The following is a 22,414-nucleotide window of genomic DNA, read 5'->3' on the forward strand; positions in this document are numbered from 1 at the left end:
TCTATTTAACTGTATTTTCTCCCTAATTGTTCTTTGTTTTCTTCATTGGTTGTTTTCCCTCCAAGTACAAGGGTCTTTCCTTTCTATCCTCTCCAATATCTTTTTTATGTCTTTCTAATGAATTCTTTTCTTTATTTCCTTTTCATCCATTATAAGATCTTTCTTTCCTTCTTATTCATCTTTGGTTTCTTCCAGTTTGATTCATTTCTCATTCTATATTATTCTACCTAGTGCTTTACTGTTTTCAGTCTATACTTTGCTTTCCTCTGTTCTTTTCAAACATATCCATCTCTACTTTGCTTTCCTTTATAATGCAAGTTTCTCTTTCTATCCTTCCATTTAGTTTATATTTTAGTGTACCGTACCGGAACTCTATTTAGTAAACCTTTAGTGTCATGCTTCTCATTTTTTACATTTTCTTTCATTTCCTTTCCCCCCTTTTCCGAGCTATAGGCATTATATTCTTTCACCCTAGCCTTGTCTCATAACCACACTTTTTACAATCTTCTTTCGTTAACACACATACACACACACACACACACACACACACCCTCACACACACGCAAGTGCAGGCGTACATGCACACAAACACTCACAACATGAACAACCCCAATCCTTGTTCACTCCCGCGACTCGGTACAAGCCGAAAGAAAGGTGGAAAGGTATTATCTTTTTAAAGATACCATAGAAGAACATGCTCTGATCGCTATGAGTATGAAAAAGAGCCTGCATTCAGATCAGTTGTGTTGCTCGCTGCTGTGAATGTGTTACACCGTGCTGTCTGTACACCTGTCTGTTCATGTGCAACGCAGTTTTCGCAGAGTGGAATAGCTGCTATCGACATAATTCGACAAGTGTTTGAAAAGTGTCAAAACTGTGAAAATTCCTTTTCTACTGGCCTTGAATCTCACTCAGATGCAAAAATTCAAGGCTGTTGGACATTTAGAGTGAGTTTGTGCATGTTTGGAAATCATTTGATAAACTGGTTCGAAAGTACACTAGTGTCGTTAAGGCCATACAGACGGATTCAAAATGAGAATCAAAATAAATTAAGGCCTAACGCATAATACTGCTTTATTTTCGCACCCCACGTCAGCATATTGTCTGTGCTAGGCAATACACAGTTTATAAACCACAGCTTATCACTATCAGACATTCAAACCCTTTATGGGTGTTGACTCTATTTGGGTTTATAATGTGGACTGCATGCCCATGGGCTGTGATACAGAGCCTTGCAGGACTTTAAATGTACCAAAGAATATTTGTAATCCTCCCATGACTTAAAAAGATTTGTCAGTAACATATGACTTCAACAATAATGTACATAGCAAGTAAAGATGAATCAAGACTTGTTCTCTTGATAAGTAGATGAATGCTTTGTTGTAAAGTTGACTTTCTTTTTTTATTTTTTATGTATGTTTGTTTGAAACTTGTTTTTTTTTTTCAGTTACTGGTACACAAAATATGCAGTAACTGTATTTTGGCTGTTACAACTATTCATTAACATCCAAAATCTCATTCAACTATTTGAAGAAGATATTGACACTCCTTCTTAATCCACCAAGATTTGGCTAGGTCATACACAAAGTTTCGTACAGATGAGCTGTTTACTTATTTGTACATGTATACATTGTACAGTGTACAGTATGTACATTACATGGTTTTATGTGAAATACCAGATCAATGTATTTTTGTACCCACGGAGCGAACATCATTCTACTCTTTCCACCTAGCTATACTCTAGGTTAGTTCTGCCTGTCACCTTAGTGTACAAGTTGGCTAAGAGGCCGATGTTTGCATTTTGTGGAGCATAGCCTAACATTAGGTTTATATGGACTTTGCCCTACCCGAGAGGTAATCTGAAGCCATGTACCATATAACACGTAACATATCTTATCAGAAACATGACAGCCTATTGCCTTTACTTTAATAATTCAAGTGGTTTTAGAGACCAGCAATGAAGTTACATTCAAATTCACCTGCCAGTCACCTGTTATGAACAATCACTATCTCTCGACAACCATAAAATTTTCACCACTTCAAAAACTTTTAAACTGATAAGTGTCATAGACTACTGTAAGAGAAGAAATTTTCATGGTGTTGAAATTTTCGGGCATCTCACACAACCAGAAACTGGTGTGAAAATTATACAAGCATGCAAATATTATTGCTGGCCATATGTTTCAGTGGTTCATGTATTTTAGACACAGATTTAAAAACATGCGAAACTTTATCTTACCCTTTTGAGCTCGAAAATTATTCATGCAAAAATGTCTGCTTTTACAGTATGTCAAACATAGCAAACAACCATCATCACATTCCCATGATCAGAGTTTTGCCACACAAAGCAGGCAGTATTTTAATGGACCGTATCAGCTCAGTATTGTAACAATGTGTATGTTGAAGAGCTTGTACACAGCAACACATACGGTAGTGGTTACTTAGACCCCGTTTACAGTGCGGGGCTGGGCTGAGCCGCAGCTGAGCCCAACCTCCATTGCGAGGCCGAGCCCCGCAATTTTGTCCGTTTACACTGCCGGGCTAGGCCGCGCTTTTGATTCAAACGTTTCAATATTTTGTCGTAGTGGCGCTCTGCTTGTAAACAACGCAATTTGGTATTGTCTGGTTTTCAGACCCTTTGCCAACTGAATTCTGTGGCGACTTAGTCGCCGTTCGGGCAAAGGCCTTTGCCTTTGCCGAAGGAAAAAATCTTTTGCAGGAAAAAACCACCTTAAACTATACTAGTTTTCGACGTTAAGGGGGTTAATATCCTGAATATCCGAAATAGTACAGGCAGAGGGTTTGGAAGCCAGACTAAAATTAGCCGCCCATTTGGCCCAGTTTGCGTTTACACTGAGAAAAGGCCGCAGCTCGGCCGCAGCTCGGCGGCGGCCAAGACCACCTCCAGAGCGTGGCCTAATGCGAGGCCAATTTTGGCCTCACATTTGGCCTTTTGCGCATTTACACTGAAATGAAGGTGGGCTCGGCCGCGGCTCGGCCACGGCCGAGCCTTGCACTGTAAACGGGGTCTTCGAAAATTATGCCAATGGTGAATGTAAGATCTGCATGCAGGTTAGGACGTGTCTTGACAGCATTGATTTTAATCATCTTCAGGATTGCATTTTTTATGGAAGTTTGTTTTAATTTGAATCCTTAATAATCTTGTGTACTGGTACTTTCCATACGGGTACTTTGTGTATTACAATGTACAGTCGTGTAATTATACTGTACATGTATCACCCATGGATACAGCATAGTACAGAACATGTACAATGTAGCATTTGTAGTATCGGTACAAAGTAAAGATTCATAAATGTGTCAGATTTGTTTAATTCAAAATGACAAACATGACTCTATAATGGTTAGTGGTTTCCCTTGAATGACCTTTCTGTACAGATTTGGTGAGGATATACATTGTACGTGTAAGTTAGTGTATGAACTGGTATATTTTTTAAGGTTTATCCATATGTAATTCTACACGTAGGTGTTACAAAAAACATTTCCCACTTTGATAATTCAAAGACTATATCAGATAAACACTGACATTGATATAAGCAATAGATGAATAGTGTACAATTTTGGTGGAGGTAATTTTAAAATGATAGCATAATGTCGTTGGAGTGACAAGACCTTGTTTCTCAAATTTTGGTAAAATGACTTTGTTTGGATTAATGGTCAGATAATCAGTTAAGTCATGTCCTCTCCAAATCCTAGATGTCTTACCCCAAAAATGAAGCCACCACAGCATATCAAAGGAAAGTCTGTCCCATTTGACATACACTGTAGTGCTTTGGCTGCCATGTCTTGTTTTTGTTTGTTTGTTTTTTGCTCTCTGGAACATTTGACATTTTGTAGATATAGGAGGTCTTGTCGCCCCAGCGATGATAAATCAGTTTTATTAAATTCAAGATTTATTTTTAGTTAGGGTTCAGGTTTTGGTCTATTTTCAACCCTCCATACAAAACTTCAACTTTGCACAGGAGTCAGTTGGTGCATTTTACCCTTTACTATGAATTCAGACTCTATGTGTTCAGGGCAATCCATCATGAGTTATTAATAAAGTATTCATGTGCCTTGTAGCAAGAGACCAGAAGCCTAGTCAGCAGAGCTCTAAAAAAGATGAATTTGTGGTATTCATGTCTACGAGCAGCACCCACGGAAATCCGTGGGTCTGAGGGCCTCATATTTTTTTTTTAATTTATTCATATTTCTTTCGCCCTGTTATTAGTTAAAAAAATGGAACTTAATTCCCGGGTTTTTTACATACATGAGTCCTCCTGGCCTCCACAGACACACATGTTTTATCTTCATTCGAAAGCTTGAAAGTAGCGTACATTGTATGTCATGATTCATACTTCTTTTACCACATTTTCATTGAAAAAAAAAGAAGATTTTTCCACCAACGCAATGTCCTTTCCCATAATGTTGACACACTTGTTTGATTGATCACGACACACACATAAACACACACACACGCACACAGACACCTTTTCGGTTCATTAAAAAGATGCAAATAAGTTATATCATCATTTATATTTCTTTTCCCACATTTTTATTTGAAAAAAAAAAATGTCTGTGCCCCTTCCACCCGATGATAATCTCATCTGGGGGTTATGACTTGTTCCTGAAATGCATTTGATGGATCATTCATCGTTTTTTCTCCCTCTCTCTCTCCGTCTCTTTCTCTTTCTTTCTGATGTTCTTTAATTCCCTCTGGAGAACATGTGTCTATATAGACAAAATCAATCTTTTCATTTAACTACCTGTTCATGTGACTCATACTTTTGCTGTATTTTTTTACTTCATTTTTTTATATATTTCATATTTGTTTGTTTTCATCAAAAATTGTGGTGTTTGCGTGTGTGTTTAAAGAATTGGCGCTGGAAGTACACTATTCCACTGCTCAGTTGTACAGGATAAATAGAGTGTGAGAGATGGTGAGGAAGAGAGAGCTAGACAAATTTCCAGAGAATGTTTTCTGTCCTCTTTCTGTGTCTTTTTATTTTTTTTTTCTGATAACATTGGTTTTTTTTTCCCCTTTCGAGAACATGTGTCTGCATCAATGCAATAAGGCCTTTCAGAAAATGACCTAAAAATCTGACTCGGATTATCACTGTTTTTTGTTTTTGACTTCAAATAATTTTTATTTATATTTTTTCCTATTTCTTTATTTTACCAATTTTCGTGTTTTGTTTTGTATTGTCATTTTTTTATGTTTTACCCCTTTATGTGGAGGAATAGGGCTGAGAGGGTTTGGATGTGCATAAAAAAAAAAACAACGCAAAAAAGAGAGCTCTAGAGTTTTTTTTTTTTTGACTTCAAATAATTTTTATTTATATTTTTTCCTATTTCTTTATTTTACCAATTTTCGTGTTTTGTTTTGTATTGTCATTTTTTTTATGTTTTACCCCTTTATGTGGAGGAATAGGGCTGAGAGGGTTTGGATGTGCATAAAAAAAAAAAACAACGCAAAAAAGAGAACAAATTCGTCCATGTCCGACGTGTGATACATGGAGTCGTCTTACACCTCCCGTGTGTACGTACTGTATTCAATATGATGTATACAGTGTCCATCCGGAGCACGCAGCTGAGGCGAATCACCGAGTAAAATCTCGCAAGTCTCAGATCATGTGTACGCAGACAGCTGTAGGTACTGACCAACACCACGATTCTAATGTTCGTCACTACAACATCCTTATAAATATATTTACTGAAGAATTCTGTGGATTTGGTTAAAATTTGATAAAATATCAATGCTTAGATTTGCAATTCCCGGCTGACCCAGGCTGCTCGTACGTTGCACATACAGTATGCAGCAATAGGGCTTACAAAGTATTGTGTACACTGATTGACTCGTCTGCTCAGATTATGCAGCGGCGTGGTCATTATTGCAATCCCTTTCATGAAAGGCAAGCACATAGCCATACAGCAGTCTGTGTACAATGACATGTTGTGAGGGTAAACTCAATGACTCACCTGAGAGGTGCAGAGGATGCTGCAGTTGTGCGAAATAAAATACAGCATTCGTAGCTTCCCGTGTACCGAGAACATATCATGATATGCAATGTACAGGCCACTCTACGCAATAATCTACATTTGTATTTGCCCGTACCCAATAATATATGCATAGTGCGTGTATAATCCATTGTCTCCGCGAACGATCAGCTGGGCGGGCGAGAGAGAAAACCCGCCGAAAGCCCACTGCGACAACAGAACTCCACGCATATGGCCTATAACTATCGCCCATAACTATCGCCCATGGCGAAATACTGTAGGCAAGTTCCCGTGTAGGCCCCTATACAAATGTATTACCGTGCGTACGCTCTCTGCGAGCAATCAGCTGGGCGATCACGAAAGATGATCTAGAGCTTTCGCTGCACCCCATTATCCCGCTAGAGCTTTCGCTGCACCCCATTATCCCACTGGCACCCCATTATCCCACTGAAGCAGGGGTCCAGCGCATGCTTTTGTTTTTCTCTGTTTTTTGTGCCGCTCTTGACGTCAACACGGAGGCGGAGCGCGGACGAAACCCGGACGGGGAATAGGAAAAACCCTCCCGCTTCCGATGGCACCGGTCTCGGGGGCCCGGAGCCAACGGCTTTGGAGGAGATAGCCACACAAAAAAAGCATGGGAAGGCATGGGGGCGATCCTTACGCGATTATAATATGTTCACTAGCAGCACCCATGGAAATCCACGGGTCTGAGGACCTCATATTTTTTAAATTCATGAGACATTCTTTCGTCGTGTTTTTAGTAGTTAAAAAGAAAAAACTTTACTATTTTCTCCTTACACCCTTTTCTACCAATGGCCATCCCCTCCTAACACCTGATGAGCTGAGGAGCCGGTGCATGGGATGGGACTTTTTAGCAGCACCCCTGGAAATTCGAGGATTGTCTTTTCGTCCCCCTCCCCCCCCCCCCCAACGCACACAGACACTTCCGGCACCAAAATAATACCCGTGGTAACCCATGAATTGTTTTCTTACCCCTCCCCCCCCCCCCCCCCCACACCAGACACACTTTTGGCTACAAAATACACAATGATAATAAAAAAAATCGTAAAAAATGTTCCCAAGAATGTTTATGACTTCCCGGGTTTCTTGCCCAAAGATTCTTCCCGTCGAAGCAAGGGGGGGGGGGGGGGTTTGCCATTTTCATTTGCCCTGCATATCTCCCCCTCCCCCATGCTATTCACCCTCAGTCTCCCTGCCCGTTGAAAAAGAAAAGACATGAGCCCTTTCTGGTCCCGCGCACACACATCTTTTCTCTTCATTAAAAAGCTGAAAAGTGGAGTTATGTCATTAATAAAATTTCTTAAATCCCACCCAACGACAATCCCATCTAAGTGGGTCGTCATCCGTTCCTTATGTTGGTAGACTTGACTGACGGATCATTACACACACATATACTGTAGACACACATTGCACACACACACACACACACACACACACACACACACACACACACACCTTTTAGATTCATTAAAAAGATACAGATTGGTTATATTGTCATTTATATTTCTTTTCCCACGTTTTAATTTCAAAAACTCGAGGATATACAAACTGTAAGTTAGAGATAGCACATGTTTTAGAGTTTGTAGTGTGTCTATCACCAGCAATGGGCAAGATACAAATAGAGGCTATCAAATGTACATATTGTGCAAGTTTGCCAAAATTTCACCTGCTGACATATGTGCAAGGTACTAGCACTGATCTTCCATGCTGCAAGCGCTGTCATGATGATCAATGTTATGCCTGGTGAGCAATGTTTTTGATATTATACAGTCAAACCTGCCTTTTGCAGCCACCTGTAGCAGTCATTTGGCTTATGCAGCCACTGAGAAATCCCTCCTTGAAGAAAAAAGCCACATTGAAGACTCTGTGCATAGTGATATGCAACCCATCTGCCGAGGCCAGTGGCCACAATTTTTGTCTCCCCAGTAGATAATAAAGATGCGCAGACCCGGAAAGCGAACTTGTGAAAATGGGTCTACGTGTAAGCGCTAAAGAAGAGTCGATAGCATATGGTGTCTGTAGGAAGCTTGCGCCATCCGTCCGCATTGATGCGTTCAACTAAACCACAAGGTCTATGTGCTTTCAACCTGTGTGTAGCCGCCACAGACCCATAAGGAGCCATTGTCCAGCTGATAATTCAGTGTGTTTTAAAATTCCGATATGTTGCCATGCCTGTCATGTATGGCTAATAAGTTAAGTTCAGATAATTAATAAACAAATTTGTGAAAAGCTTGATGCCTGTATGCACGTTAGTGTGCAGTTAGCTCATTGGATAATAATAACGGCAATGCTCAATGCATGAAGCTTGTGCATACTTTTTAGTGAGTGTATGTGCACATACATACATGTACACATGAAAGTACTTAGATGTGTACAACCATGATACATAAATGTACATGTATGCAATCCACACAAAATGTCAGATAACCTGTCTATAGCAGCCACCTGTATATAATGACCACTCTTTTCGTCTTCCTTGGGTGGCCGCAATAGACAGGTTGGACTGCATTTCACAAACTCTAAGAAACAAGGATACTCTGTCATGCTCAATTGTGGGTTATAATGTTCCATATATACACCCATCAGCCCGGTGCGATTCAGTTTCACTGTGTCCTTTGGCCTCAAAGAAACAATGCCTGGGCCATGTTTTATGAAGAGTTAAAATTGATTATTATATTTGATTTCTATTATAAGTCAATGGCAGCCTGTGTGGTAAGGAAATTTATAATCTATTTAAAGATCTTTTTGCTAAAACGGGGTCTTGCCTGCACTCGCATTGCTTATAAATATATAATGTCATATCAGTTTATTTCATGTGACAGGGTGGTCCACAACTTGAAATTTTAGCATGTTGCAAGCTCAGAATCTGAGAATATTGCAGAAATTGAATATGCACGGAGCGCACACGATGAGTACGTAGTACGCAATATTTTGGTGCTTATCTCTCTTTGTGCTGCTTACATTCAATGTTCTCTTTCATGTTTTGCACACAAATATCTAAAGTACCAGGTAGTTTGATGTTTCTTATGTTATGCACATGTTTTGCACATTTTTGAATACTTTTACTTTGAGCTTGTTGCAAATTCTTGAGGATGTTGCATAGCATGTTGCTGGCTTTTTAGGATGTTGCACAAGAATTTTAGCATGTTGCAGCGACATGCTAAAACCCCTCGTGGACCACCCTGTGTGAGATCATTCAATTTGCAGGTTACCTATTCCTATCACTGGAGATGGCAGGCACACCAGTGATAGGAATAGGTAGTGCAAATTCGGAACTTAGTAAATTTGATTGCAAAGGTGAAATAAATGGCCACACTTTCCTTGCTACTTATACATGGAATCTCATGTCGGAAGGAAGACATTTCAGCTAAAGCCTAGCTGAATCCCAAAATGTTGCATGCTCCAAACTTTTTCATATGTCATATCAGTGGTAAAAGCTAGTGACATCAAGGTTCCTGATAGGTACGTCTTTTATGTTTTTAAATTACACAACATGCAACATACTTTTCTGTGTTGTTTTTTTTTCTCACCAGTGTGCGGACTATTAGATTGCCTTCACCATGGCAGATGAACAAACTGACCAGCAAGAACCTCCCACTGGTCAGGGTCTACAGCAGAGCAGCAACGTAGTACCCCTTGAAGAGGCAGTCTCTAATGTTGACCTTCTGCAGGATATTCCAACCCCAGACCCACAGCCTTTGATAGAGGCTAAGACGATTGCCCTCACATACCATGCCAATTTTGATACTAACTTCGGTGACAGGACAGCCTTCATCACAGGGATAGCACGGTACATGGAGGAAGCAACAGTACACTCTGAGATGGTAAGGAATGTTATTTGATCAATTTTAGTATAGTTTGCAACGAACACTCTTTAAAATTATAGCAGACTTTCAGCATCCCAAATATGTCATTTCCGAGCTTCCAAGCAAAATGTCAATTACCCATACGAGTAAATGCAAATGAACAAAAACAAAAGCAAAAAACGCAGAAGGAAATAAAGAATTATGACCCTATGAATCATCTAAATTAGGTCATGGTATTTTAGCATGGATCAATTGAGTATAAACCTCCTTTTGTAATATTTACAATGTATAAGTAATGCAAACATATGGATGATTCCTGCCGCATTGGAGATGTGATGGGCTAGAGAAATAATGGAATGACCAAGATAGAACAAAACCCTAAAAGCACTGAAAACTATGAATCATTTACAGGGATGATACAATGTATAAGCAGAGGGTCCTTGCATGTGGAAAAATAATTAACAGTTTCTTTTCAAAATCATTACTGAAATATCGTGTAAACAACAGCAAACAATGGGAGAGGAGTATTATGTCATTTAACCAAGGCAGATGAATGATAGCCCCTACAGGTTACTATCATCGATGGTAGATTCTTCCATCAAATTACTCAATTCAGTGCTGCTCCTTATATGTTTTTTTTTCTTTTGTTTAAGATTTTGTTGATCTGTTGTTGTTATTTTCATTACCTTCAAAAATAACTTTCAATATGGCTTTCATTTCCTTTGTTAGACATGAAAATGAAAATAGATGGATGGCTTGTTTAATTTGTTGGATTTTAAAGCTCACCTGAGCAGAAGGCTGAAATGAGCTATTGCAATTATTCATTGTCTGACATTTGTTATACATTGTATGACCAAATGTGGGGTCAGTTTTCACATTTTGATCTTCTTTTTGAAAATGCATGGTCTACTGTCACAGGTGTTGATTGCCGTTGTGATAGAATATTGTATTTGATATAAATGTAAATCAGTGAACAAATGGATGGTACCCCAAAGCTCCCAAAGTTTTCAACCCCCCCCCCCCCCCCCCCTCCCCGCCAGAATTGTGGAAGATGACCTTTGCAATACTCAGGTGAGCTTAGATCAGTTTCTAAATAGTTTTTGAAATGTTTCTATGTTCTTTTCAATCCCATGCATGTATAAAGGGAAAAGGAAAAAAGCTATTGACAGTTAGCCATTATTTTACCTGATGAATATTTATTTTCATATCAATTGACTTCTGAAATTCTCATATTTCTTTGCCCTGCAGAATAAAATTTTGAAAGAAGGAGAAGAGCATGCAGTCATGTTGTACACATGGAGGAGCTGCGCAAGAGCTGTGCCCTCAGTAAGAACACATTCCCCTTGCCATGTGATATGTAGGGTTTGTCCCAACTCTCTGAAAACTACTTGAGTGATATCATGTTTAAAAAGAATTACCTTGCAAATATGAATACCATACAAAGACAAACTGATGCATAATATTTCAGGTCCTGATTAGAAACAGTATTTTGTAGGTATGATGTTTTCACTCAATTATCACCAATCTTAATATCAAGGTGTGGCGAAGAATTTCAGAAAAATGGTGTGTGAAACCATCTTTTTATGGAAAGCACCTTTTTTACGCTGTCATGGCTGTTGCATTTCCATGCACTTCTTGTCCAGTTATAAAGATTTTTTTCCACATACAGTACCTCCGTGCAAAAGCTCAGAAAAGGATTTGATGGATTATGGTGAAATGCCAAGATAATTTGTATTCTCATCACACTGCAATCAAATGTTATCATATCAGGCTTGATATAGCGATGAAATTCAGTGTTGTTGTTGGCGTGTTTTTTTTTGTTTTTTTTTTTTGGGGGGGGGTTGGTTATTCAAACAAAGTGTATAGTATCATATAATCAAGAAAATAATTCAAAACTTGAAATGTTTCTGTGGCTTTTTTTGTTCAGGCTTATTACACAGGCACTTGCATCATAGACACAATGTACAATGATTAAAATCATTGTCATCTCTTTATCATTATGTTCAATGATGTCAGTGTATTCTTATTACAGTATTTTGTGTTTTGCCATTTTCGTTTGGTACCATACTGGCAATAGCTTCATGCCATTTGCCAACATTATATTCCTGAAATGCTGATGAATCAAAGGAGTTCCATAGTTTCCATAGGTTGAAAGATGCCTGGGTTCTGAGTGAATTTGTTTACAGTGTTATTCCTGTACAATACTCTTTTGTACATTGATTTTCTTCATATCTCAGAATTGAATTGTTCATTTAAGTTGATTTATGCTTTAATCAATTCCCAGGGATTTGGTTTCAAGTGGTTGTCTTACAGAATCCCACAATGAAGTCAGTAGTAGGGGCTTATTCTGTAGGCTTGTTTTGCACATTAAAGGGATCGTACAGTTTTGGTTGAGACCTAATTTCAGGTTTCAAACATTTTTTGGTGACATATTGGGAAACTTCTTATGAAATATGAAAGAACATGTAATTCTATGAGGAATTCAACGTTTATTTGACGAAAATTAGTTTTGAAACGGCTGAGATATCAAAAAAAGAGCAATTCTAATAAAGTGTGGGAACCACACTTTATTACAATCGTTTTGTTTTACTTTGTTTTTGGATGCTTCAGTCATTCCAAACCCGATTTTCATCAAATAAACTTTGAATTCCTCTTAAAATGGTATGCTCTGTATTATATCCTAAGTGTTTTCTCGGTATCTCGTAAGAAGTTAAAAGATACCGAACAGTTTACAGTTTCATGTTAAGTGAATAGTGATGTGGTTGCAGTCACATATGAATTAGAGTAGATATATAGATAATGATGTCACCATATATCACTCTCCATTGGTTTGTACATGAAGCTGTCATAAAGTCACATTTAAACGATCAGTGATTTAGCAATAACAGCTTCTTTCCCTTTGAAATTCATCACTGCTAGGCTTACGATAAATTTGATGGGTGCAAGAAGGACATTCGGTGAATATGTAGAGGTCATTGAGAGACTTGTCAGTTGATGACATACATGATACAATTGTATGCAGATATGTGTTTGTTATCAATATCACTATTGGGTGAGAACATAAATCTGAAAAACTCCAATGTACTTGTATCTATTCTGGATCCTGATGAATTTTCTGCCATTCTGTATCTTGATGGTATTATAGTCCTTAATATTCAGTCACCTTGAATGTGGAGTGGCTTTGCACCTACCCAGTAGTCGAACTCTCCTTTTTTGACACTGTATATTTTACATGTACAGCCGTATGTATTCTATTTCAGATCAAATCAAACCTACAAGAGAACAGAAGGGAAATCAAAGAGACATTCGTTGAGATCATGAAACCAGAGATTGCCAAGCTAACAGCTTTTATGCACTTCCAGGTGAGTAGGAAGCTCTGAACAAGCTTAATTGTTGAAATTCATGAATCATCATTTTGTGATTAAAGTCATCATAACTGTTACAGCAATGGATCTCTGTAAATGTCACATTTTCTCTGAAACTATTTGGGTTTATTAGATCTGTTTCCAGTAAAGGAGACCTCCGGATGATTTTCAGACTTTTACATTTGAGCAAGTACAAATTGGTCATACTGGGTACAGAGTATCAGAATTTATAGTGATTGTGATGAGGAATAAGAATGTTTTTCAAAATTTATAACAAATCACAATGAGAGGATTATGACATGGCAGCTTCACAATAAGAATGCATGATTGGGGGCTCAAGGAAGCACAATGAAAGAAGAAAGCATGCCTAAATTCTACACATGTGAACTTATTAAGCAAGTAGTATTGTAATGGAATTACATTACTACATTTCTGAAATGTGTAAGCTTCCTACGTCATCATTCTTGCTCATTCTTGCTGTTTTTGGTATTGGTTTCTCTGCCTCAGGACCACAATAAATTCCACAAATCTATACATGGAGCTATTGATTAAATGTACTATGTGATGTAAGATTATGAAAATCGTCTGGACTTCCCCTTTAAGTGATCCTTGCAGGGATGTTTTACCAGAGATAAGAGCCTGTTTAGGAAAATCTAGTCATGTGTTCTTGAGTGTACTGTAAAGCCAGATACAATTTTAGATTGCTGACAATAAAAAAATTATGAGCACCTCGAGAACTAAGTGGAGATATTGTGGTTGAATAATCATGCAGGAATTTTTATGTATCTTTGTAAGAATTGATCATTACTAAAGACTCTTAGATATGTTTATTTTGATAATCAAATTCATAATTATGGCATGGGATCCACTCATTGAAGTCAAGAGTATTTATTTCTTATCCTTTATGTTATGAGACGTTCTGTATTCTGTTTGTTTGTCATTGTGTGTTTTGGTTTGTCTTTGTCTTGTCCTGTTCTTACATCTTCCATGCCTTGAACACATTTCATAGATAATTAAAGTTGAATGAATAGTTTAACAAATTATTGGTCAGCCGAAAATAAGGGACACTTCCTTCTGACTGCTGCCTACCACAGCTTACCCGTAAATCTCTGTACGTAATTATCATTGTATATTATTTCTTTTCACTGTTTAATTGATATGTTCCTACATGTAGTTGTATATGTTTTTTTGTTTTTTATGCCTCCGCCACGAAGTGGTGCCGGAGGCATTATATTTTCGGGTTGTCCGTCCGTCCGTCCTACCGTCCGTCCGTCCTTCCGTCCTTCCGTCTGTCCGTCCTTCCGTCCTTCCGTCTGTCCTTCCGTCTGTATGTAATGAATTTTGTGGACAGGGTAACTATAAAAACCTTTTGAGGTATCCTAATGAAACTTGGCATGTATACATGTGTATTAGGGGGTGAAGTTTTGCCTATCAACTTTTGGGTGCACATGCTCAAGGTAAAAGGTCAAGGTCAAATACGTAAAATTTCACTATTTCCTCCATATCTATGTAATGCCTGAAGATATTTTCTTGAAACTTAGTGTATACATGTATTACCCAATTAAGATTCTCTGGTCAAAGTTTCGGGTCATGAGGTCAAAGGTCAAAAGGTCAAGTTAAAACATTAAAACTTCGCTTTTTTCTCCGTACTTTGAAAATTGTTCAAGGTATCTTCATGGAACATAGTATATATGCATGTACTGACTGGCAGTGATTATCTAGAGAATTTAGGGTTTATAGGGTCAAAGGTCAGGGGTCAAAGGTCAAGTGCAATACTTTAAAATTTTACTATTTCCCTCATATTTATGCAATGCCAGCAGGATTATTTTTTTTTTTAACACTTGGTGTATGCATGTATAACCTAATATAGATTATCTGGAAATTTTCTTTTTCTCTTCTTTTTTTTTTTTTGCCTCAAATGTCAAAAGGTCAAAGATCAAGGGAAAGTGCTGAACTAACTTTTTCGTCCATATCTCAGAAGTGACTCAAGTTATCTTGAAACTGACTACATATGTATGCGTGTTCTGCCTGACAGTGATTATCCTATGAATTTTAGGGTCAAAGGCCAAATGAAAATGGTAACAATGTACTTTTCAATACAGAAATTGCACTTTTTCTCCATACCTTGATAAACTTGTGAATGGGTCAAGGTCATGTTAAAGTCCTTAAATCCCCAAATACATCCTCTCCTGTTCATCCAATTAAACCTAGGGCAAGGAAGGTGAACATTCAACACATTTGTGACAAACATGTAATTTCAGTATTCTGCCAATATTGTGAAAATGTAATCACACATTGTCCACATGTACTATAGACCTATTAGGAGAATCATGCATTATGGTGGAGGCATACCAGTCGCCTTAGCGACATTTCTAATTTATTTATGTTCCTTGCTTTGGTGAAATGATGAAACTCGAAACTAAATGAAATTTTTGCCTGACTCAGTATTATGGGGCTTTTATTAAATGAAATATCATGACCGTATCAGAAAGTACAAACGTATTTGTTTTGATGCCTGTCGAACACAGTTGGGTTAAATTTGGAAAAGCAGTTGATTGTGCACTAGGTCTAACTGTTTTAGCAGTGGTGCAAATCAACTTGCATACCTAGTACAGTTTACAGCATTGTACTTTCATTCAGTGCATTGTGTAGAAAAAAACTTTGGCGTGTATTTTGCTTGCGAATCTTGGCTCCTCGTTAAAGGACAAGTTCGCCTTCATTAACATAAGGATTGAGAGAATGTACAAATATTTGTAGGACACATCATTGAAAGTTTGAGGAAAATCGGACAATCCGTTCAAAAGTTATGAATTTTTGAAGTTTTTGTGCAGTCACCGCTGGATGAGAAGACTACTGCAGTGTATGATGTCACATGCATACAACAATATAAGGAAAATATAAAGAGAATTTCACAAAATTTCATCTTTTGAAAAAAGTACACATTGCCTTGACTCGTTACTGACATGTTATTGGTAATATTATTCCCATTGCCTTTAGAAAGAGGCAAGTCAAGTGCTCTTTTATTATGCGAAAAAAGTGAAAATATGTTGAATTTTCTTTATATTTTCGTTATACTGTTGTACACGTGTACTCATATGACATCACGAGCCTTAGTAGTCTCCTTATCCAGCGGTTCCAACACAAAAATTTTAAAAATTTATAACTTTTGCATCGATTGTCCAATTTTCCTCAAACTTTCACTAATGTGTTCTACTAATATTGCTGCATTCTCTCAATCCTTATGTTTATGAAGGTGAACTTGTCCTTTAAAGTTTCATGTTCACGAAAATTTCTGGTTTTAAGTGTGCGTCTGCACTGGGTATGTGAGTATACAGGTGCAGTATGTTTGTGTCTGCTTGTGTGCATGTGGGTATGTGTTTGTATGTGCTTATGTTTCTTTGTCTTCTTTAAGCCTTAGCCCAGTGTGTCTGTCTCTGTCTCTTTGAAATAATTTTCTGCCATATCCATTACCCTAAAGCAATACAATACCATCTCTAGTCTGCAATAACAATGGTATTAATATCAAGTATAAATTTGCAATTCTTATCTGCTGTACACATAGTAGTGCCGTAATTAGGTGATACGCTATCAGCGTATTGTAACGTAACCACTTTCACCACTCGGGTTGGGGATTCCAATCTGGATCCCGTGTTTAAATTGTCATTGCAATTATCCCTCTCACACTTCTCCTCACTCTCTTTGATTCCTCAGAGTATGATTAATGCATCCAGCACACAGATGATGTACCTTTACTGTTCCAACTTCAGCGTTTATTCCTTTCCGTCTCGTGTCCCGGCCTAGTAGCCTGACATCGCTAGACACATCCAATCCCTAGCCCTTCTGTCTCCAATCTGATCTACTGTGTCCACACTCGTACTCCGTACAGCCTGTACGCACGCGCACACACAGCCAATCCCTGCAAGGCTGGCTGCGCGCATCTGTGCTGCAGGCCTACACATGTATGTAACACAATGACACACCCTGTGTGTATAATTAATACACACAGCAACTACAAACACACACAGACGGGCCACTCACACACACATACACAGAGGAAGAGAGAGGGAGAGAGAGAGTAAGGAGAATGGGTAGGAGAGAGAGGGAAAGAAAGGAAGCGTGAAGAGATAGAAGAGTGTGTAGTGGCCAATACAATGTACAGTGACATTACACTAGTAATCAAATTTGTTACACAGCTATCCCTCTAAATTTGAAACATTACTTAAAACAATGCTTTAACAAAATTGAATATTTTTCAAACATTATCCCGAACATCAACTGTCTTTTAAAAGTTTCTTTACAAAACCGAACTTATTTACACAAACCCATTGACTGATGGTCCTACAGGATGCTGCTGTAACGTTACATCAAATATAACACTGAACATATCCAAATGAATACAGTAATACCATCTTTTTCAATCGATAAGGCTCATTCTATGCCCTACTCAGTACCAATAATGTACCAAACTAATGTGTGTTTGACACATCCAAATGCGCACTTCTTCTTGAATATAATTATGATAAAACTTTGGAACACGATAAATGCTTCGAACGATGATATGCAATCCACTTGGCGAACCGTCGACCTACTATCTTGACACTTCAAGAGCACAAAATCGTTGTTTGAGTATCCAATACTGTGTCACAACCAATGAAGTTACATAGTTTAACTCAAACTACTGTCAGTGGCTTAATCTATTCCACCTGTAATAATATATCACTGAATTCTTCAATTTAACATACACGTATATAGTAAACAATATGCCCATGCACTCTGTAAATGCGCAGACATTACCCAGCATTCACATAAAATTAACCTTCGAGAGATAATCATCTCCATCATTACTTCGTAAACATTCGGTTCCCACTTCCATTTCAATCATTTCCAACTCGATCTAGTCCATAAACAAGGTGTTCATACAACACATCACTAAAACCACTAGATTTTTTGAGTTAGAAACCAATGGCATATGCTCCAAACTGTATACAAATGAATACCTCCAGTGCCGTTATTTTTTGCACCAAACTTTACTCACTGTCAATGCTGTACATAAACCTAAAGCATTCATGCCGAGAAACGGCTTGCACATAAAAAAAATGGACGGTAGTTATTCATGGAATGCAGTAACTTATGACGATACCCGTCTTCTCAGTCACTCACATAAGAAAAGTGTCATTCTTACAGATCTCCCTGAAATAGAAACATAACTTGGCAGGTCATCCAAACAGGGAAGAAAGGCACCAATAAAAAATGTATTTCTCAATAACACCTGCGAGACTTATCGCAATAACAACCAGTAACTAAACATAACAATGGCAAGGTAAGCATTAGTTCCACTTGGGCAGTTCATTGTGACACTGATGCTGATTATTTAGGACCCATGACTTTGGCACAAGCTTTCGGTAAGTGTCTGTCTGCTCGACTTGGCAAACTACCTCCCCGCCGATGTAGTAGAGGACGCAGGTCTTCTCCACCACTGATACGATGACTTGGTCCTTTTCCTCACCAGGGGTAGGGGTCGGCTCCTCGCCAGGATCCTCGTTGTTGTCAGAGTCGTCTGCAGAGCTAAGACCATTTTCCAGTGCTGCTTGCAGGAGCATAGCCCGAGGTTTTCCTTGAGGCGGAGGTGCCATATGGATGCCTGGACTTGCGGGGGTAGAAACGGAGAGGGGCGTAGGTGAAGCCGCTATCGAGAGAACAGCTGGACTTTGGTCGGCCTGAGGTTGCCTTGGAATGTCGACGGGCCTGTCAGATGAGATGGGCAGATTAGCGGAGGTAGATGGTGGATCCGAATGAGATGGCACGCTGACCTCCGACGTCGGGAAACGCGGTTTTGCATCACGTTTCTCCTGTCCCTCCGGGAGGACTGGTCTCGATTACAGCTATGCATAAAGCCCACGTGACGCTTCAGGTTGAAAAGTTTGCTCCCGATATAATCACACTCCTGGCACTTGAATTCTCTGCCACGGTAGATTCCATGCACCTTCCTCAAATGAAAGTCAAGGCTCCTCCTTTCACGGTAGTCTTTGCCGCACTTCCTGCAGTCATACCATCCACGACGGTTATCCCTGTCTGCCATCTAACAGGATAAACGGAAACAAATTACGAATTACTAAAAAATTGCGTTTTTGCAACGTTGCCGCATGGGGTACCGGCTTGACCTGCCAGATTCTTCTTGTACAGCTTCGACAGGCTCTCCTGCTGGTTCGTCATATACCTGAGAACCAGGATGAGCTATGGGTGAGCCAACATCATTACTTGCTTGACTGTTGCCTGGGTTTTGTGAGCCAGCCAGGTCTTCAATGTCGTGTGTGACCACATCCGCAGGTTTCTGATACTTCCAGGTCGACCTATCTTTGCTCTGGTAGGGCTTAAGACGGTCACTGTGGACCACCTTTGGTCTGGACCTTTCAGATGCTTGTATCCTGAAGGTCACATCCGAGAGTTTGGACACAACCAAATAGGGACCTGTCCATCTCAACTTGAGCTTTGGCGACATCCTTTTCTTGCGAGTGGAATCATGTAGCCAAACGAACGTCCCTTCGTTGATCCTTGGGTGTTGGGTATGTCGATCATACTGCCGTTTCTGGCAGACCGCGCTTTTCTTCAAAGATTCTCCTGCTCTCCCATAGGCTGTCTGGTAGACGGTTCCTCAGATCATCTGCAAAATCACCCAAGGTCTCCTCCTCGGATGGTATTGAGGGCACGGTGAGGTCGACAGGGATGGAGACTTTCCGCCCTAGCATCAGCATATTAGGGGTCTCGCCCGTGGACTCCTGTGGGGTAGCCCGATATGCACTTGTTGCATATGGCATGTATTCGTCCCACTCATGGCGTTTGTCCTCTTCACAGAGTATGGAAACTACGTTTAACAGGGTCCTGTTAAAACATTCCACGAGTCCGTCCAATTTTGGATTATATGCGGTGGTGTGTGTCTTTCTGATGCCCAGGAGGCTACACATCTCCGAGAAGAGGCAACTCTCAGAATTTGCTCCTTGGTCTGAGTGGAGTTCCTGTGGCACTCCAAAACAACAAACAAATTGTTCCACGAGAGTCCTCGCCACTGTCTCTGCTGTGGCATCTGGCAGAGGGTACAATTCCATCCACTTTGTCGCATAGTCTTCTACAACCAAAATCCATTTGTTATCTTGTTTGGTCTTCGGAAGTGGGCCTACAAGGTCTATTGCAATTCTTTCCATTGGGGCACTTACACGATGTTGCTTGAGTGGAGCTTTCCGTTTCGTCGGGGGAGACTTTCTTCTTTCACACAGATCGCATTTTCTGAGGCTGGACCTCGCATCAGCAGCCATTTTTGGCCAGTAAAACTGGGCCTTTACTTTTTCCAGGGTCTTTTTCAACCCAAAATGTCCACCAAGGGGTCCACAGTGTACATCTGCAAGGGTACCTTCTGTGAGTTCCAGAGGTAGAATCACTAACCTCTTCAGATGTTTCCCATCATCTGACTCCCAGCTCTTGCATAACACCCCTTCGAGGACCTCTATCTGATCCCACTAGGACCAGTATGTCTTGGCAGCTGGTGATTGATCTGAAACAGTCTCCCATGCTGGTCTGTTTTCTCCACTCTCTTTGGCTCTCAGAAGCCAAGTCATTGTGTCATCACGAAGTTGAGCTTTTCGTACATCTGCCATTGTCAATGACGGCTGAAACCCAGTGCTCCGCACGCTCCTGTCTTCCCCAATGACAGTCTCTGGGGTTACCGAGTCGCCATTCTCCCCAGCGTCCTCCTGGCGGCCACATTGCTTGCACTTCATCCGTGACAGGCCATCTGCATTTCCATGCTTTGCTCCGGCCCTGTGCTGAATGGTCATGTCGTACTCGGATATCTGTTCTAACCACCTGGCCATTTGGACCTCAGGATTTTTGAAGTTGAGTAGCCATCGGAGGGAAGCATGGTCAGTCCTCACGGTGATCTTGCGTCTGTACAGGTACTGCCTGAACTGTTTGAGAGAGATCACTACGGCAAGCAGTTCTTGCCGAGTGATGCAGTAGTTTTTCTTGGGCTTACTGAACTTTCTGCTGAAATAACCCAAGACCCTCTCGCTCCCATCCTGCAATTGTGACAACACACCACCCATGGCATCAGCAGTTGCATCCATGTCCAGGATAAAGTCACCCTCTGGCAAGGGATACGCCAATATTGGGGCACTTTGCAACCTTTCCTTCAGCTCAATGAATGCACTCTGGCAGCTTTCACACCATACAAAGGGTTTTGCCTTTGCAGTGAGGTCATGGAGAGGGGCAGCAATGTCGGCAGATCCTCGAATGAAACGCCGATAATACGATGCGAGCCCGAGGAAACTTCTCACTTCTTTCTTGCATTTGGGGACAGGCCAGTCTGCAATTGCCTTTGCCTTCTCAGGATCAGTAGAAACGCCGTCAGCCGACACAACGTGACCCAAGTACAGCACTGACTTTCTGAAAAGGTGACACTTGTTTGGCTTTAGTTTGAGTCCTGCTTCCTTCAGTCGGGAGAATGTGATGCACAAGCGCTGAATCTCCTCTTCGACTGTTCTACCAAAGACGATGATGTCGTCTAGATAGATCAACAAAATGTCCCACTGTAGGCCTTCATAACCCTGTCCATGAGCCTCTCGAAGGTCGCAGGGGCATTGGCAAGCCCAAAGGGCATCACTTTCCACTTGTAGAGCCCATTCCTTACGACAAATGTTGATTTCTCCTGAGCATCCTCGTCTAAGGCAACTTGCCAGTACCCGGAGGACAAGTCCAAAGTGGAGAACCACTTCACTCGTCCCAGGGCATCCAGTGTTTCATCAATCCTGGGTACAGGATAGGCGTCCTTGATCGTCACATCATTTAACGGCCTGTAGTCAATACATAGGCGCTTTGTACCGTCTTTCTTCTTCACCAAGAAGACATTTGCTGCCCAAGGACTGTTTGAGGATTCAATAACCCCTCTTCGCTGTAGGTCTTGAACCTGTTTGTCTATTTCTTCCTGGTTGCAGGCTGGGTGACGACGTGGCTTCTCCTTGACTGGCTTTGCATCACCAGTTTCGATACTGTGCTTGACAATATCTGTTTGTCCAATGTCATCACTGGAGGTTGAAAACATCCTTGAAATCGAAGAGGCATTTCTCGACATCCTTGTGGAACTCTGGGTCAACATTTTCCTTCCATCTGCTCAATAGGTCTTCCAAATGTTCAGGGATCTCTGCTGCTTTCACATGACTTGAATCTGTATTCATAGAT

General features: G+C 40.1%; 1 protein-coding gene across 1 annotated transcript in view; it reads left to right on the forward strand.

The window, feature by feature from the left end:
* Positions 1-22,414, forward strand: part of LOC139745580 (cytoplasmic FMR1-interacting protein 1-like) — an 87,215-nt gene that overhangs the window by 975 nt on the left and 63,826 nt on the right. Inside the window, exons 2-4 of the mRNA XM_071655973.1 lie at positions 9,549-9,839; positions 11,070-11,147; positions 13,082-13,183. Coding sequence (XP_071512074.1) covers positions 9,576-9,839; positions 11,070-11,147; positions 13,082-13,183 — 444 coding nt within the window. The 5' untranslated portion in view covers positions 9,549-9,575. The remainder of the gene's footprint in view (positions 1-9,548; positions 9,840-11,069; positions 11,148-13,081; positions 13,184-22,414) is intronic.

This window comes from Diadema antillarum, unplaced genomic scaffold (assembly GCF_040938485.1).
Source record: "Diadema antillarum isolate AM-2024a unplaced genomic scaffold, OU_Dant_1.0 seq00001278_RagTag, whole genome shotgun sequence".
Classification (NCBI taxonomy): domain Eukaryota; kingdom Metazoa; phylum Echinodermata; class Echinoidea; order Diadematoida; family Diadematidae; genus Diadema; species Diadema antillarum.